This window comes from Pseudonaja textilis, chromosome Z (genome assembly GCF_049901715.1).
Source record: "Pseudonaja textilis isolate UNSWEBS1 chromosome Z, rPseTex1.2, whole genome shotgun sequence".
NCBI lineage: Eukaryota > Metazoa > Chordata > Lepidosauria > Squamata > Elapidae > Pseudonaja > Pseudonaja textilis.
Window position 1 is genome coordinate 70576832 of NC_142008.1, and position 19482 is coordinate 70596313.

At 34.5% G+C, this 19482-nt stretch overlaps 1 protein-coding gene across 4 annotated transcripts in view; it reads right to left on the reverse strand.

The window, feature by feature from the left end:
- Nucleotides 1-19482, reverse strand: part of GLI3 (GLI family zinc finger 3) — a 495436-nt gene that overhangs the window by 17328 nt on the left and 458626 nt on the right. For all 4 annotated transcript variants that reach the window (XM_087916968.1, XM_087916967.1, XM_087916969.1 and 1 more), the window contains 4 exons: nt 10143-10292; nt 8839-9003; nt 6716-7006; nt 2031-2358 (listed from right to left, as the gene is read on the reverse strand). In XM_087916968.1, the coding sequence (XP_087773094.1) occupies nt 2031-2358; nt 6716-7006; nt 8839-9003; nt 10143-10292 (934 nt within the window). The remainder of the gene's footprint in view (nt 1-2030; nt 2359-6715; nt 7007-8838; nt 9004-10142; nt 10293-19482) is intronic.

The following is a 19482-nucleotide window of genomic DNA, read 5'->3' on the forward strand; positions in this document are numbered from 1 at the left end:
TAAATACCAACTCCAAGCCACACAGGGCTTTAAAGATATTGACCAGCACCCTGAATTGCATTTGGAAATACTAGAAATCAGAGCAGTTCTGTAGCAGTGGTGTAACATGGTAGGACTGAAACTGGTTTGTATATGGATTTCTGCATTCAGAATTGTTAGATATTGTTCAGGAGTCATCTACAAAATGTCAAATACGAAAGACCAGGTCCAAATGTGAAGGTTCAATTGAACTGATTTATTGCTAAAAGCCAATGCACAGGAATCTTCTCAACTAACAGTCTGCACCTGGTTAAAGTTAGACAAGGAACACATTTAAGCATTCTCCCCCCAGATTCTGCCATTCTTTCTCCTACACATATCATATTATAAATTGAAGTTCATGTAGCATAATTGCACATTATTTTTTATCTGATGGTAACTTGTGGCTAGACCATTTTACTTTTGGTAACAAATACATCAATCACACTGAATATTGCTATGCTTCCACATGTAAGTACAGTATATTAAAAAAAGCCTTCAAGGATGCTTCTCACCGACCTGCAACTTGTCAAAAAATTAGATACTGAAATCCATATGTAGAATTCCTTCCTAACAACTAATTAATGATACCTGTTTTGTCACATGGAAAAATCTGAATTTAGTACACCTCCATCCCCAAAATTAAGAATAGACACATAAAATGCTGGGATGGCATATGAACCTAGCAGCTGGCCTTTCAGTCTTGTTTCATACAAAGTAAAGAAAAATATAATTGTCCTTTTAGTTCTTTCTCTACATCAAATATTTCTTTTTAAAATTGTAGATGATATCTAAATTGGAAATTATAAAAGCAGTAAAAAATGAAATAAAACTGATTTAATGAAACTTATATTGATCCATTAACTTAGTCACTAATTCTGGTGAATGCAATAAGGTTTATCTGGCATGATCTGTTTTTGACAAACCCATGTTGGCTTTTAGTAATTTTCTTGCTTCTAGGTGTTCACACAGCTGTTGTTTTGATTATCTTTTCCAGGATCTTTCCCAGGTACTGACATTAGGTTGGGTGGTCTGTAGTTTCCTGAATCCTTTTTTTTTTTAAGATTGGAACCTCATTAGCTCTTTTCCAGTCCTCTGGTAGTTTCTGAGTTTTAAAAGATGTGGTAAAGTGCTTCAGAAATCATGTCTGCCAGCTCCTTCAGAATCTTGCGATGTAATGCATACGATCCTGGTGATTCAAATTAGTTTAGACTAATTTGGGTTATCTTACCATTTTGTTGCCTATTTTTATTTGTATTCCTAATTTTTTTAAATAAATTATGGTCCTGCTTTTCTTGAGTTGGAGTAATTTTTCCTTTTTTTGTAAAGACAGATACAAAGGATGAATTAAACAGTTCTATTTTATCCCTGCTACCTGTTACCTTCTTCCCATCTTCTCCCATTAGTGGACTGATAGTTTCCTTGTTTTTTTCCTTGTTTTCTTGTTTTTAACATATTGAAAGAAACTTTTTAAAAATATTTTTGACATTTGCTGCAAGTCTTGGTTCAATTTCCTAATTTTATCTTTGCAGATTCAAGCTACTTGCTTGTATTCTGCTTTATGTATGTGTCCCTCTTTCCATTTTTAATACTTGTCCGTTTTGTCTTTCAATTTATCAGAGTTCTTTATGCAACCATGCTGGTTTTGTTTGGTTTCTTATTTTTCTTTTTTAGTAGTATTATGCTAAATTGAGCTGTTATTATTTTAGTTTTCAGTTTCCTAAGCTGCTTGACTTGTTTTCCTCTTTAGAATTTTTATCCGTGAAATCCTTGGATAGAAAGCCAACATTTCTATGCTTGTTGAAATGAAACTATGACAAATAACTATGTAGACCAAATTGCTTTGCTTTTATTTAAATTATTTTTCAATTTTAAGACTAATATTCCCATTGTTAAGGAGGATTGTTTTCAGTGCCCAGTTTAATTATATTATTTTTACTTTCCCTTTTTGAAGAATGAAATCTCAAACATCCAGGTGATTCAAATAATTATATTAAATGGACACATCTTACCGTTTCTTATGAGAGGTGGTAAAGCTGGGACTTTGGAAGATGGCATGGGATTCAATCTTGGAAGCACTCCATTGATTTGTTTTAGCTTTTCTAACTTGACTTGTTCCATCCACTTGGTCTCAGTCATATTCTTCCTGGCCTGTAAGCTAAGAGCTGTGGTTGCTGTAGAAATGGTAGAATCCATGATAGGGGTTTCATCAATAATGCTGAGGTCTCCTACACTACCTCTACTGGTCAGATTAAGCTCGATCCCATTGTTGGCATAGTTGCTGATGGAGGACTGTTCGCTGCTGCATGTAGACTGACCACCAGGGCTTGGCTGAGATGTCTGGCGGAAAACAAAATTTGGTATCAGAGAAAGAACATTCATACAAATTTTTCCATTTCTGTCAGATGAAAACTACCTGAACCACTTGTGAAGAGCTCAAAAATACCTTATTGCTAGTCAACTATGTTAAGAGTCTTACCAAACTGACTGTATTCTCTTGGGAATGGCAAGATAAGGCTTCAAGGATTCTGGGTGAGGTCTGGTCTGTGCTGCTTATTGCTCTAACAACTCTTAATTCCAGGCCCATTTTAATACCTCCCTCTAATCTAGTTGTAGATTCCACCACAATTTCTTATATTTGGTTTTATTTTGTAACTTCAATATTTATGTGTCACAGATAAATCTACCAAACACAAGTTAAGCAATGTTGTCTTTGTATTGGTGATATTCAGAAAGAAGCAAAAGAATTTTGTTGATTAACAGAAAAATTGTTCTAAAGCCACTAATTTGCAAAACCTAAAATAGCAAGTTTTTTTTAAAAAAAAGAGTTGTGCAAATATATTTTATACTAGCAACTACTCCATATGTTGTTTATAACATCTACAGTAGTATATTGTCAAAAGTGACAGATTTTTCAGTTTAAAATTTTGTAATTGTAACTTGCAATTTTGTAATACAGAATATTGTAGTTTGATGGTTTTAGGAAGAGGCAAATAATGTTAAAGAAACCTTGTTCCTTCCCCTTAACAAAAAGGAAAAAGAAAGAAAGAAACTATCGGTGTGAACAATAGTCCTTTCTCAGGACTATCCACAGAATAATGGATTTCCTACAAGTTAAGGAACACTCCAATATTTTTGTGGAAAATTCTGATAAGGACAAGTTTGTAAGTAAAATTTCTGCTTTTCTTAACACATTTTTTTTCTCTTTGGTCCTAGCACCAAAATAATTCAACTTAAATAAGACCTGTCTATTAAATAATAACATAATTTAAAATACAGCTTTGAATTGCTTAATATAACTAATTTATAACATGTTGACTTTTTTTTTTAGCTAAAGTGGTTTTGCTCAGAGTTCATTGTATATGCTAAGTGAACATGCTATGGCAACTTTTCTAGCCATATAATATAAATATATAATATTTATATAGAATATAAACCCTACTGACATCACTATTATCACATAACAAACATGACAGTGGTCGCCAACTGGTGGTCTGCGGACCACTGGTGGTCCATGAGAAAATTTTGGAGGTCCACAGAGAAATGTTCCCCGGAAGCAGCTGGAGTCACTCTCATCTCTTGAGAGCCTGCCAAAGTTTCCCATGCCACTCGCACTTTAGTGCTTTGACTCCCAGGGACAAGAATTCAGCCAAGCTACCTGAAAAAATGTCTGTCTCTCGAGGAGCACTCGTGGAGAGAAGCAGCCGGAGTCACTCTCATCTCTCAAGAGCCTGGCCCAAGTTTCCCATGCTGCTTCTGTGAGCGCTTCTCAAGAGAGATGATTTTGCAGATAGCCTGGCCAAATTCCTGTCCCTGGGAGTCAAAGCGCTGAAGGGAAACTTTGGCCAGGCTCCTTGAGCGAAGGAGGAATGCTGAGTAGCATGGCACTCCCATACCTTCCAGCCATTTCCATTGCTGCTTTTGCCCGCCTGTGCCACCCCGCCTTGCTGCAACAGCACTATTACCTCATCCTGGCTGGTGAGGGCTGCACTGCTTTTTGCACGCTGCACCACCCGCAAACTTGCACATTACACATGCCACCCTCTACGGCGGAGATTTCCAACCCCACCACGGGCCAGTCCCATATACCAGAGCTGCAGTAGTCACAAGACTGGCCCTTTGGTCATCCTGGAACAGCTCATCCATGGCAAGCCAGTCCTGTGACTACTGCAGCTCTGGAATATGGGACCGACTTTCCCACCAACATCAGCAAGCCAGCGTCAGTCAAAATTCATGTTAGTGGTCCATGGGATTTAAAATTATGAGTTTGGTGGTCCCTGAAGTCCAAAAAACTGGCGACCCCGGGTATAGGTTTGTACTTTGAATAAATTCATCATTCATTTACAGAGAGAGATTTTCTCCATTTTCTACTCTAAAATATTTCAGTTAATCAAACATTTAGAAATCTACTTCTGCAGTTGTAGATACATTAATATTATCTTGATCATGAACAACATCTTTGGAAATGAGAAACTAAATACTTAGAACTTCAGTTGTCATAGCTTAAGTGATGTAGTGGAGATTCAATATTCATACAATTCTAATTAAAATTTTAAAAAATTGCTTTCAAGAACAGTATCTTCAATATTTTTACAACACATTAGCTATGGTATTTGCCTATCAATTTTACTGTTATAGGCAAACTTCTTGTGGACTAATTTGTTTTGGAATAAAATCTGGATGATCAATATAACAATAGGATTCCTGCATCATCTAAGATAAGCAAGCAAGAACTTTCAGGACTAACTAGCAGCAACATCAAAGTATTCTGCCAAAACTAATAATATACTGTGTTATATGCCTTTGGTTCAGTCTTAAGTGGCATGTTTTAAATTACTTAGTTCAACATGAAATGCCACGGGAATGGCTACAGTTTAATGTTAGTTCAATGAACAAATCTGAGGGTCAGAAGCCTGTTCTTACAGCTGGAAAATTCTTCAAAGCAGTAACAACTAAAGAGCAATTACAGATGTATAGGTAAATATCTATATTTCCATATATGACTAGTTTTACAAACTAACTGGGTAGTATGCCATTTATTATAAAGTATAATAGTTGTGAATACAGCTAATGAAATGGTTTCAAGTAGCAAGTAAATGAATTTTTAACTACAATGAAAATAATGTGGAGAAATTAAAATTCCCTCACCTTATTACCCACTGTCCTTAGGAAGATAGAACATGGCATTAAAAGCATTAGGTAGAAGAAACATTGGATTAGTAAAACAAAAGACATAAAGACATTTGGTTATACAATACATACAAATCAGTTATTTTAGTGCCAATGTTACATCAAAGTATATTTATGTACTCCTGCAATAGTCAATTTTGGCTCTTCACTCTCAAAGGTATTTAGATCCTGGAATCTTAACTTTATTATGAAACATTTTTTAGTACACCATAAATACTTTTACATTAACATTCAGTCCCTCAGGGCCAATTTCTGATTCAGCATCAGATTTGAAGACAAAGAAAATAGCTGTAGGACATGCCATCCATTTAAGACAGAATGAGAAAAATATATTCTCCCACTCTTTATTGGTTAGAAAGGCTATCATAGCAAAGAACATTATTGCAAAAATTTGCATAGATTTCTAGGATATGGTGACTTATGAAAAATATTATAGATAGTATATACAGTAACATATAACCCACAATTAAATATAACTTGTTCACGTCTCGCCTTTCAAAAACTGATTATTTTCCAGGGCTAACGGGGGATTATTACATCATGAAAGCTTCAATTTCCAATAGAAGTGTTACTCATAAACAAATTAAGATTAATTTCATTCTGACTTATGAAGAAAATATTACTTTACGATTTTAAATTATATTTGTAATTGACTAGAATTCATAATAAAACCATTTTTTTAACTTTGCAATGTGCAGAGGCACATTGCAAAGTACACAATAAATAATATATTGGTATGGCCAGTATTTGATCCCCCCGCTTCATGTAATATTTGCTTTTCCTAAAATTCCATGGTTTTGCAATGTAATATTGATATAATAGTGTGTTCTTTAGCCTTCAAGTTCAGACCATATAGAAATAGTTTCTTCTATTAATTGATAGAAACTAATTTTAGAATGGCAATTATATTATTGGGGAAAGTTTTATATAATTCCAATAATACTGAAGAACTCTTCACAAGAAAGAGTCCTGAAGGATTGGGAATTAAACAGATAAACTTGTCTGGAAGGTTCAGTGACAGATCTAAATTTCCAAGCCAACCCAAAGCATTCTACTAGGATTCACTTGGTTAAGCTTGATAACAAGGCAGTTTGCAAACAAAGTTATTATGGAAGATAGTCATTACAGTCATTCAAATTAATATAAGTTTTCATATTTTTTTGCAGTATGCATTGTATACTACCACTAATTTTTAACCTTTAAATGGTGTTAGAATATTACAGATACACAAGTAACACTCAGTTGTCATTCCACATCACATCTGTGAAAATATACATCACAAGAAAATACAAATTTGAGTATAAAAATTATGTGAAAACCCATTAAATAGGTTTGCTGTTCTCTGTTTGATGAGTTCCTCTGAACTATATAGAGTGCAATAGCTTCCTTATTATTATAAACAGATATTCAGGCGGGGGAGAACCCAAATGTAACCGTGCTGTAATAATAATATTAATGAACAATGTATACTTTTATATCCAAGGAATAAAAAGAAATAGAAGCTTACCATTGGCTTCTCTGCCTTAACAGCTTTAACTTGGAGGCATTCTTCATGCTTTGAGGTAGTGTTGCTGAGGCCTTTTTGCTCACTAATTGCACCCTGAATCAGGTGGCCTGGGGATCTGTTTTGGGAATGACTGCCTTGATCTCTTGGTGGCAGATGTCTTGGATGGATATCTCCACGTTGCTTTTTAGTGACATGTGCTTCAGGACCATGTACAGTTTTTACATGTTTTCGGAGAGAACTTGGGTCTGTATAGCGTTTTGTGCAGCCTGGTATTTTGCAGACATAGGGTTTCTGTAAATGAAAAAAGTGCTATCATTGGTTTTGGATTGCTACACTGTCTTAATTAATTGGATGGAATATTTTGTCCTGTTTTTGACAACAATAATAATAAGTCTGTTATACAAATTGAGCTGAGACTGACCAAAATATATATATATATTCTTAAGTTTTCGCGGGTACCTACATGTATGGTATTTAGCTTTGTTCGGGTATTTTCCCCAAGTCATTATAGTTGTGCTTTTAAAGTTGTAGCAATGTTTTGGCAGAATCTCATCTGCCATCATCAGGCTTCTGTATTGTGTTGACTCCACCAGATTATCAATTATTTGGAAGCCTGCACTCTCAAACAAAAAAATCTCTACACCACAAGCCAGCCAAACACCTGGGCACAAAAAGACTCCCCCTGATACCTCCAGCTCAAACACACCCCAACCAGGCACCCAGATGAAACCTAGCTTCCTAATAAATGATAGCCATCCGTTTACTCGGAGCCAAGCCGTACTAAAAGCCTCCAATACCGGAAACACAATTTTGCCAGCCAATCGAGACAAAAAAAAAGCTACAAAACAGACAGAAGATATTAGAAACACCAATCAAGCAGAGCACAGTAAACTCCAAGACCAATAAACACAGACCAAGACTCCCAATCAATCAGGATGAAGAAAAAACCATTCTGGCACAGCGTAGGCTAGCACCAAATTTAAAACAGAAACGGCTGTGAAAGTCTGACTCACAGACGAACGCAATACAGAAGCCTGATGATGGCAGATGAGATTCTGCCAAATTGTTGCTACAACTTTAAAAGCACAACTATATTGACGTGGGAAAATACCTGAACAAAGCTGAATACCATACCTGTAAGAACCCGCGAAAACTTAAGAAACACACACACACACACACACACACACATATGCATATGTATGTGTGTGTATGTATGTGAATTAGAGTAGTAACTTGGCCAATAGGAATATTATTATTCATAGGAACATTTCATGTAAAATAGTTTTGATTTTAATAGAGCATTCACTAATTTTGAAAAAAAGAAGTTAATTAACACTAGTGATCTTGGATCCCATTCTTGTTTGTATTACATTAGAAACTACTTTTCTACTTTATTCACAGTTGGCTCAGGAATCTATTCATAGTTCATCTTTTTATATATTAAAGACCAGTCTCCAAACATAAAAGAAAGAATTGTGTATCCAAGAAATGCTTGTATAGCATTTGTTGGTTACATATACCTGTTGTGACAAGAAGACACATATTGTTTATGTGTATAATTACTAACCAAGCCAAAGAAGATGAAAAGTGGGTAATGAGATCAATTATCAGTAGTTATACAGCTGCAGATTATCTACAATATCTGTGTGTTTTTTTCTAGAAAGCATGTCATACTTCCAGCTGGAGTGAGAGAGACAAGGAACTAATATTCAAATGTATGACAGAAGCCAGGGAAAACCTGGCTAGAATTGGTTGAATTAAACAAACGCTTATATTTTTGGCTGAGTTAGATGTCACTCATAAAAACTTGATAAAATCTTCCCTATAAAACCATCAAAAGTGCATTGTTTGGGTCTATCTCATGAGTTAAACAGGATTTTATTTGGATGTTGCAGAATCAAAGTTATTCCTTATGTCCCAGCAGTTGAAGCAGATTTAAAAAAGAAAACATAGATTCTAGAAGCAATTACTTGCTTCTAAATCATTTTTTTTTCTTGAGTTTCATGTCTTTATGTATTTTTAAAATACAGTTGAATCATAAATAAATGTTTTACTATAAATAGTTTTGATAGCACTTCACTTATGCATTGTTTGAGGATTATACAAGTCATGTGTTTTCTTACCTCATTAGAATGAGTTCTGTTTTGATGTTTGGCACGATCAGATGCATTTGAAAATGCTTTGTTACAACCCTCATGTTCACAAACATATGGTTTCTCTCCAGTGTGAGATCTCAAGTGGGTTTTCAAGTTTTCTAGCCTGGAATAGGCCTTCATGCAGCCTTCAAACTGAGGGCAAAATATACTATTATATTATTCTAAACATTTCTTTACAGAAGATGAAGTGTGGAAAAAGAAATAATACAGTAAAATACTCCACACCAAAAGGCAACACAGCTTTCATGATCTAGCCATAGTAGCAATATGTTCTAGCTTTTCTTCATTTTTTTAAGGAGACTGCTATAATCTTAATATAAAATAAACTTCCTTAGTTTAGAAAGGATGCTTTTACACAAAGAAATAACTATTATTTTGATATTCTAAGGCACTGGCAAGATTTCAAACCTATGCATGTTTCCAAGTAATAGACAAAAAAGACCAAGGATTTTATGATTAATGTGTCTATCTGATTATCCCACAAAAAAAGACAGCATGCACACACTTGAATTTAATTCAGTCCAACTGTTTAGATATAGTGATTTTAAAAAGGGACTAATAAAGCCTTCCCTAACCTGGACGTTTATTAACCTACCCATTTTTTAAAAAATAAAATAAACATACTTGTAGAAGATTACTTTTCAAAGCTACTAATCCAAATACTGGTTCAATTTTATGTAGAAAGGATATATATATATCCCCTCAGAAATCCAGTTATTTAAAACTGCCTATTGCATTAATGCCCTTTTTCATGAAGTATCTGGCTTGCTGAAGATGGACTCTGTTATATTTTTCTAGGGCTAATTCATAGAAATAGTATATTTAGAATGTTTACAAAATGTCATTAAATGGAATACATTCTAATTTGAAATTCAAAATTTTATAGAGAAGATGTTCCATTTCTTTCCTGTTTTCTATATCTATTTTTTTTTTCAAAATGGGATAACAGGTTTGGGACATATTTATGTAATTGCATTATAATTATAATACCCATTGTTTCATTTTTAATCCCATTTCAGTGGTTTCCACTTTGAAAGATTTTTTGCATATTGTTCACAGCATGTTCTCTAGCAAATGAAATCAATATCACTGACAAATGTAGATAATTTATGAAAAAGAAGAAACTCCAACAGTGTACAAATATCACTTTGTACATAATATTTTAAATACATTTTAATCTTACCAAATTACCAATCTTACCAATAGAAAGAAGCAAAGAAGGAAGCAAATCAATAGGTGCATCTTGGTTTATTATAACAGTGTTTACTCACAGTGCATTTGTGTGGCTTTTCTCCTGTGTGTCTCCTCATATGTACAACTAGCATGTACTGGGCCTTGAATGGTTTCTGCTCTCGAGAACAATCAAGCCATCGACATACAAACTCCTTCTTCTCCCCATGTATGTGATCATTGTTTATATGCTATGTGATTAAAAAAAGAGTTTTGTTTACTATATACCCATGTTGCACTATTATACATATAAATACATACCTACATATATCTTTGAGGCCAAAAACAAGGGTGAGGGGAGTTGAAGCAAAAGTGAGCACAGCAGGTTAGGAGAGGCATGAGATCCTGACCTAACAGCAGAATTGTCCTGGCCTAACAACTCAGCCTGGACTCCCAAAACTGTTGTCCTAAGTGAAGTGGTCACATTATGTTTTGCCTAAAGGCCACATCGCTTAAAGTTGGAAACTACAACACCAATTTGGTCATTACTTCCATACTTCATGATTGCTATTCCTTTTTTGAACACTGGGACAAAGGCAAGAAATGTGGTTCTCTAAATGTTGATGAACCACTACCTCAAGCATTCTTCATTCTGGCCATGCTACATGAAAATATTGAGAGCTGTAGTTCAGCAATACTTGTAGAGTCACAAATTTCCCATTACTATTCAAGTAATAGGATAAATCTTCATATCTCTTCAGACTGACACAAGATATTATGAACTTTCACGAGTCGCTATATTGATATGATAAATATCAAATGACAACTGAGTCTGAACAAAGAGTTCAAACAAATATTTAATTATTTAGACCATCTAAATGCAGTATATCTTAGCTTGCAATTGACAGGATACTAGTTTTTCTTTTTTCTTAAAATAGATTTTTATTATATTTTCCCACAAATACAAACCTCATTCATATTTTTAGCAATGCAATGGCATCAACAAATACACACACACACACACACACACACACACGTGTGTGTGTGTGTGTGTGTGTATGTATGTTTGTTTTCGTAGATTTTCACGGGTACAGGTATGTAGGTCTAGGTGTGTTTGGGTCTTTTCCCCTGTAAGATTAAGAGTATCTTGGCGACATTTCGGCGAGGTCCCACTCGCCGCCATCAGGCTGGTGCTTTCGGCTTCATGCCAGTGCAAGCAGTGTGTGATTGGAGCTGCCGTCTCTCTATAAATACTGGTGGTGGGGGCTGGTGTGCTGGGCTGGTTGGCTGTGCTGCGCATATATATTTGTATATGTATATATAATATGAATCTTATTATATACATCTTTTCTTTATATACATCAACACTATCTTTGTATCAATATTTGTTTCTATCTTATATATTATACTCTGTATGTCTATCATATTAATTTCTTAAGGCCTCTTAAAATAGTTACATTAATCTAATCTTATTTTTTATATCTATTCTCTAATCATTCATACCATTTATGCCATATTGCATAATATTCGGAGTTGTCCTTCTCTTTCATTTCTAGTGTAAGCATATCTATCTCCATACATTCCAGTATTTTGTGCATAATTAACTTGTCGGGCGGGGTGGGTGGGGGGGTTGAGTCCTTTCCACATTTGTGCAAAAGCTATTCTGGCTGCCATCAGAATATGCAGAATAATGTATTTTATCTTTTTTGGGTATTGATCTGTAATTATTCCTAATACGAAAAGCTCCAGTTTAAGTCTGATATTTGGTAATTTCTTGCAGCCAATTTTTAATTTTAATCCAGTATTTCATGGTCTTGGGGCATAGCTACCACATATGATAAAAGGTACTGTCATTTTGTTCACATTTTTGGACTTGATTTGGGGTACATCTTAGCCAATCTCATTGGGGTCAGGTGCCACCTGTAAAACATTTTGTATAAGTTTTCCTTGTAGGCCGTAGATGTTGTCAGTTTATAATTTGTAGTCCATAATTTCCCCCATTCATCTAAATCAATATTATATCTGCAATTAGGGGTCCATGCTATCATAGTATTTTTCACACTTCTTCCTTCTTCTTTAACTCCCAGTAAATATTTATATATTTTGGATATACGTTTTTCCTCTGTTCTGATTAGAATTTTATCTAATTTTATCTAATTTTACTCATTGTCAAATCCAAATTCTTCTAAATCTTTTTTATACCTATTTTGAATTTGTAAGTATGGCCACCAATCAATTATAATTCTTTGTTATCTTAATTCTTGATTCTATTCAAGTTTGCCTTGATGATCTACTAATTCCTTATAGCTTACCATTTTTCTTATATCTAATCTATTCAGGTGGCTCATAGCCTTCATAGTTGACAGCCAGCAGGGTATCTTCGTATAATGTTTCTTTTTGATTTTCCTCCAGGTCTGTATAAGTGAATCTCTTATTTGGTGTCAGTTAAAATAGGCATGTGCCTTACCCCTTTTTCCCCACAAAAAAGCATGCCAACCTATCTGAAGGTCATGACCTTCTAGCATTAAAGTTCTCTTACCTTTTAGCTTAACCCAATCTTTTATCCAATTTATTACGCTGCCTGATAGTTCCCATTCTGGTAGTCCAAAACCACCTCCTACTATCCTGTAATAGTTTTAGTTTAATACGTGGTTTCTTGCCCAACCAGAAAAATTTGAGTGTCATTTTATTTAATTCAATAAAGCACTTTTTATCTAATTTTATCCGGATCATTTGGAATAAATACATGAATTTGGGCAAAGTATAATTTGGGCAGTATGGACAACCATGGGATCTGGCAGGATGAGAGCTGTGGACCATAAACATAAAGCTTTTGCTGTATCCCAGCATAACATATACAGTGCCCTTGCTGAACTTAATAGGGACACTAAAGTGACAGGTCAAGGTAGTTGTGATAATGATAATTCAAGTAAGCCTGGGATCATGGTCCTAGAAGAAGAACTTACTTTGGAAAGGAGAAAGTGTGAATCAGGTATTATACACCAGTCATACAAGAAGAGCAAGGCATCCAAAAAGAGAAGTCACCTTCTGGTTGGGGACTCAATCATAAGGGATGTAAATTTAGGAAAGAATACTGAGGTTTTGAAAGAGGTCAGGCGTCTACCAGGTGCTACTGCCAGCAGAGACAAGAAGCATATTCTCAAGATAGTCAAGAATGCCAGCAGGCACTACGATGTTGATGCTATTATACATCTTGGTACAAGTGATCTGTCCCAGAAGGATGTACTTTCTGTTCAGAAAGACTTCCAGAGCTTGGGGTATGAACTTAGTAATATGGGCTGTAGGCTTATCTTTTCAGAGGTTCTACCAATATACAAGGAACAGAAAGAGAAAGGGCAGCATGTAGCAGAGTTTAATGTGTGGCTAAAGGAATGGTGTAAAAGGGAAGGCTTTGGTTTTATTAGTCATGATGTCTGCAGCTGGTCCAATGAAAAACTGTACAAAAGAGATGGTTTGCATCCATCAAAGAAAGGGACTGAGTTACTTGGCATTAAATTCACAGATTTCCTGGATAAACATTTAAAATGAACAGCGGGGACAGGGAATTAATGGATTCAGAACATTTCTGTCCCCAGCAACCTAAAACTAATAAGGATACCAGTGCATGCAAAATAGATGTTTGTGCAGGTAAGATTATCAACCTTGATGCCAACCAAATCCAAGCATTTAATAGTGAGTGCCATACCATGTGCTAATCAAACAGGTGGCAAGAAAGTAGGGGTAGGCAGGCACAACACAGGTTATGTGCACAGTAAACAGTGTCAGACATAAAAATCTCAAGTGCCTATATACAAATGCACAAAGTCTGGGGAACAAACAGGGTGAACTCGAACTAAGAATACATGAAGGTAAATATTATATAGTTGGAATAACAGAAACTTGGTGGGATGAAACCCATGACTGGAACATACTGGTAGAAGGATACAAACTATTCCAAAAAAAAAAAAAAAAACCAGGCCCCATAAAAGAGGAGGTGGAATTGCACTGTATGTAAAGGACCACTATATTGCTCCAGAAATGCATGAAACCAAAGATGAAAACTTCCTATAATGCATATGGGTCAATATAAAAGAAAAAAAGAATGCCATGGCCATAGGTATATTATAGGCCACCCAATCAAGCAGAAAAAATAGATGCCCTTTTTGCCAGCCAACTAACAAACATATGCAGGAAACACATAACAATAGTAATGGGAGACTTCAATTATCCTGATATCAATTGGAAAACTAATTCTGCACCAAGTGAGAAATCAAATAAGTTCCTAACCTACCAAAGCTGACAACTTTGTTGTCCAAAAGGTAGAGGGTGAAACTAGAGGGACAGCCATACTGGACTTAATTCTTACAAACAGAGAAGAAGTGATGGAGTTGAAACTGCAGAAACCTTGGGTGAGAGTGACCATGTCATACTAGAATTCAACATAACACAAACACAAGCAACAGAACATAATGACACCAGAGTCTTGGATTTTAAAAGAGCCGATTTCAATAAACTCAGAGAGAACTTGGGAAAGATTCCATGGATGAAAATCCTAAAGGGAAAAACAACTCAAGAATCTTGGGAAACTCTAAAAAGTATGATCATAGAAGCCCAGACCAGCACAATACCACTGAGAAAGAAAAACAAGAAATCCAAGAAGAAACCAGCATGGCTGCACAAAGATCTTTCTGGCAAATTGAAAGAAAAAAAGGACAAGTACAAAAAATGGAAAGAAGGACATACAGCTAAGGCAGAATATCATCAGATAGTCAGAATCAGCAAAGACGAAGTCAGGATAGCAAAGGCTTAGAACAAACAAAGACTTGCAACAAAAGTCAAAGATAATAAAAAGTTTCTTCCAACGTATAAATAACAAGAAAAAAAATCAAGGAAACAGTCAGTCCACTAAAGAGAGAAGTTAGCAAGGAAGTAACAGGTAACAGAGAAAAAAAGCAAGAATTAATTTAAAAATGTTACAGGATACAACAACTAGAGGAGGTTTTCAATTACCAAATTGGGAACTATACTACCAGACCATGGTGTTAATATGGATGAAAGAATGGATTGTATTGAGAAATACAAGATTATTGACATTAGAGGAACACGATTTGCAATTGGGTTGGCATGTCTCCTTATGGTATGGGAAAAGTAAGTTATTTTCAAAGACATTATATAAGAAATGCTTTATTGTTATTGTGGGAGAAAATTAGACAACAGCATATTTGAACATATCAGTTTGTCTTTCGACAACGGAAGCATTTATTCATCTAAATATTGTTAATATCGGAAATATTGTTAGATACAAAATCATGTTGAATGAAAAGGGTGAGCTCAAACTAAACAAGAATTGAATAAACAAGGGATTGATATGGTTTGGTATACACAACTGCAAATACAGTCTAGATATGAAAAAGATGCTAAACTATATGTTTTTTATATGGAATTGACAGAATTGGATAAGATATTAACAGGAACGTAAGAGAGGTTGATTAAAAAAACTGTATAACTTATTAGGTATCAAATTAGAAGAACAAGTGAAGGAGACAGTGATGGCATGGGCAAAAAACTTTGGCTATACAATAGCAGGAACTGTGGGATAGAAACTATAAACTAACTGTCAACTGCATATAAAGAAAACTTGTATGTTTTATAGATGGCATTTTGCACCAACAAGATTGGCAAGGATGTTTAAAGATAAATCAGCTAAATGCCATCAGACACCTGGGTCATACGTGCTGGACATGTGTAGAAGCCAAAAAATATTGGACAAAAAGACATATGTGGTTGGAGAAGATGATACAACACATTGATTTGAAACCTGAAATATTTTTGCTGGGATTTTACCAGAAACTTATAGTAAAGAAAATGCACATTTGATTATTCATGTATTAACTGCATCTAGAACTGTATTTGCACAAAATTGGAAAAGCGAAGAGATTCCTATGGATGAGAGCATGATTAGGAAAATATTAGAATGTGCAGAAATGAATAGATTAACACTTGCAATTAAAGAGAAGGAGCAAACTAAATATTATATTATATGGGAACTATTGTACCGACGCCTAGAGAATAAATATGAAAGTTAGAAACAAAAGCAGATTAGCAAAATATAGAAAATATATTAATAGAATTAAATAAATTAAGATGAGGAATGTTACAGTTTTAGATGTATTATGTATATCAGCATTAAGTGAAGAGTAAACAAATAATGAATATGGATGTAAATTTTAATTGTTATTACACAAGACATTTGTACCCAGACGACACACTGTTTAATGGAAGATGGGTTGTTTGTATTAAAATTAAAAAAAAATAATAAAAAAACTTAATTAAGTTAATCATACATAAGTCCAATTGAATTGGTGGAATTTTGGCGGGCATGCTAATTGTTTCATTGATTTCAGTGAAGTTTCTCATGAGTATCTTAATTTAAATGATATCCAATAAAAAGCAAGTAATAGTAAGTTTGAAATGCAATAATTATACTTGTTCATTTATATTTTGAAGAACATGACCCAATGTTGTATGTTTGTGTGCAAGAAAAGTATGTGAATCTAGGATTAAAAGTTTATTGAAGGGAACATTGAGATACTTCAATCAATTAGGTGTGTATGAGAGCATGCCTTATTTAAATAAAATAATTCTTGATAATCAGTGTCAAAGTGTAATCTTCACCAGACAGGTATATGGAAATGTGTCATAGTTAAAACAACTGACATTTGTAGACGGGCAGGGGCTCTGAAAAACAAGTTCCTGAGGTTCACCAACTGGAAGTTATAAAAAATATTTCCAAAGAGTTGGACTCCACTAGTCTACTGTAAGGCAGACTGTATATAACTGGAAGTAATTCAAGTATCATTGTTATCATCCCCAGCATGGTTACTCAATCAAAATTGCACCAACAGGAAGGTGTGCAATGTTCAAAAAAGCTAAAGGTAGCATCTAAAGTATCTTTTGAACTAGGGAATGTTAATGTTCACAAGACCACCATCCAGAAAACACTGAACATGATGAAGTTGCAAGAAAAAAGCTGCTACTTTCTAAAAAGAATATTGATGCTTGTCTACAGTTGTGAAAAACTGTAATTATGTGGATAAAAAGGATATTGGAAGAATGTTGTGTGAGTTAATGAGATCAAAAAAGAACTTTTTGGCTTGAATAAGCTGAATGGCTTGAATGTTATGTTTGGTGAAACATGTATTACAATATCAGAACCTAGTAGTATCACAGTTAGTAGTATCATTGTTAACAGTATCATAGTTTGGATTGCTCTGTTAACTCTGGAGCAGGAGAGCCTATCTTCACTGATGAAATTATAAGTTCTGAATTGTACTGACAAATTCTATAGGAAAATATCAGGGTGTTGGTGAACTAACTTGAGAGAAAGTGAGTTATGCAGCTAACAATAACTCAAACAACATAAGTTGCACCATAAAATAATGGTTAAAGCAGTAGAAAATATTTTGTGTCAGCCAAGTCACTTAGTCTTATAAAAATGTTTTAGATAGACCTGAAGCAGGCAGATGATGCATGGAAAAGTACCAATATCCCTGAGTTTTATGTGTTTTATGTGTAGAAATGGGTTAAAATTCCTGCAAGCTAATGTGCAGGATTTATCAATCACTTTTGAAAATTAGTTGCTATCAAGGGGAGCACAGTAGTTACTGAAAGCACAGGTTCATATATTTTGCCATATGTGTAGCTTTTGATCATTTTTTTCAATAAATAAAATGAACAAATATTTTTTGATTCATTTGTTTAACTGGATTCTCTTTATCTACTTTTATGACTGTCGAGAACAGATCAAGTTTTAGATCATGCAGTATTTATGCAGAAATATGAAAATTCAGAAGGTTTCACAGACTTTTAAGCACCTTTGTATAAAGGTTGGAGGGTGGATAAAATATATGGTTAAGCTGAAGAAAACTAACTGTGTTACTGTTACTGTTGCTAGAAAATGTGCACAGTTAAGAACACAGAGAAATCTGTAACCTTGTTAAGCAGTCACTTTTAAATATATCATTAGATACAGATAATGTATTTTAAAGGTAAGTCTATTTTAGGGGTGTATATTAAGGATGCATATTTTGTCTAATAAAACTACCTCATGTAAATACAAGGGAAAAAACATTCATCCTTCTTTTCAAGCAAGAGATCCTATATTAGATATATGTTCTCACGTATTTTCTTCTATTTGTTTTTATTAGTCTTGCTCTTTGGCTGTACATAAAGATTGAAGATATAATGTCTATAAGATGAAACCATAATCTCCTTTTTTGGCTTGCATATTTCACTTAGCCAGGGCCAAATAAACAAAGTTAAAATATAAGTCTACATTTAATCCAGGTTTTTTTTTCCAGAATTTTAAACAACTGGTTCTGTGGGTGTGGCTTAGGTGGTGGGCGTGGCTTGGTGATGATGTGACTGGGTAGACATGGCTTGGTGGTCATGTTATTGGCTGGGTGTGGCCAACTCAATATCACTCACAACAAGGCATGCATCTCCTCGCCTGGCCTCTCAAGACTGTGGGGATGCTGCAACAGTTGTAAGTGTGGAAAACGGTCATAAGTCACTTTTTTCAGTGCCATTGTAACTTTGAATGGTCACTCCACACAAGCAAAGTACCAGCAAAGGAGGGGAAAAAAACTCCAGAGACGTTCCTGAGACAGGAAGTCTAGTCCTGCCAAGAATGTAATAAGGGTTAACAGAGAGGCAGTTTCTGTAAACAACACCAGAATGTTTCCTTCCTGTCTTCCTTACAGGATTAGGCCAGTAATTTCTTCTAACAACCGGTTCTCCGAACTGCTTAGAATGTAAACAACCGGTTCTAGAGAATAGGTGCGAACTGGAAGAATCCCATCCCTGATTTAATCCCAAATAACAGAATGATTTTTAATTTTTAAAATGTTTCTGTTTAGTAAGAGGCAAGTTTACTCAAAACTGCATATAAAAACATTATTTTGACTACTTTTTTTCCTCCAGAAAAGATTATTTTAACTGATCTATGCATAATTATCTACATAGCTTTTTAAAGGGAATTTTTATTCTGGTGTTTTGTTTATCCTTTTCACAGGTGCCTATTTGAACAACTGCAGCAATTGTACCATACAGACATTTAATAATATAAAATATTTATAACACAACAAATAAATCAAAGCCTTTAGATAGCTGTCTAATTCAGGTTTCAGATAGCTGTCTCATTCAGGTTTCAAATACTGATATCTTAGGCTTTATTCTATGTGCCTTTTAGTTGAATTAGAGTTATATTCCAAGGTAATAACTTTGAATAAAGTTGTATAATACCTGTAAAGAATAATAAACTCAGCTTTTTATTACCTCCATACAAATAAAAAAAATGGTGTACATGAAATAGAAATAACATTTTCTTTTAAGTTTCTCTAAAACATTTCAGATGTGCTATATTCTGTTATTTAGAGGTTT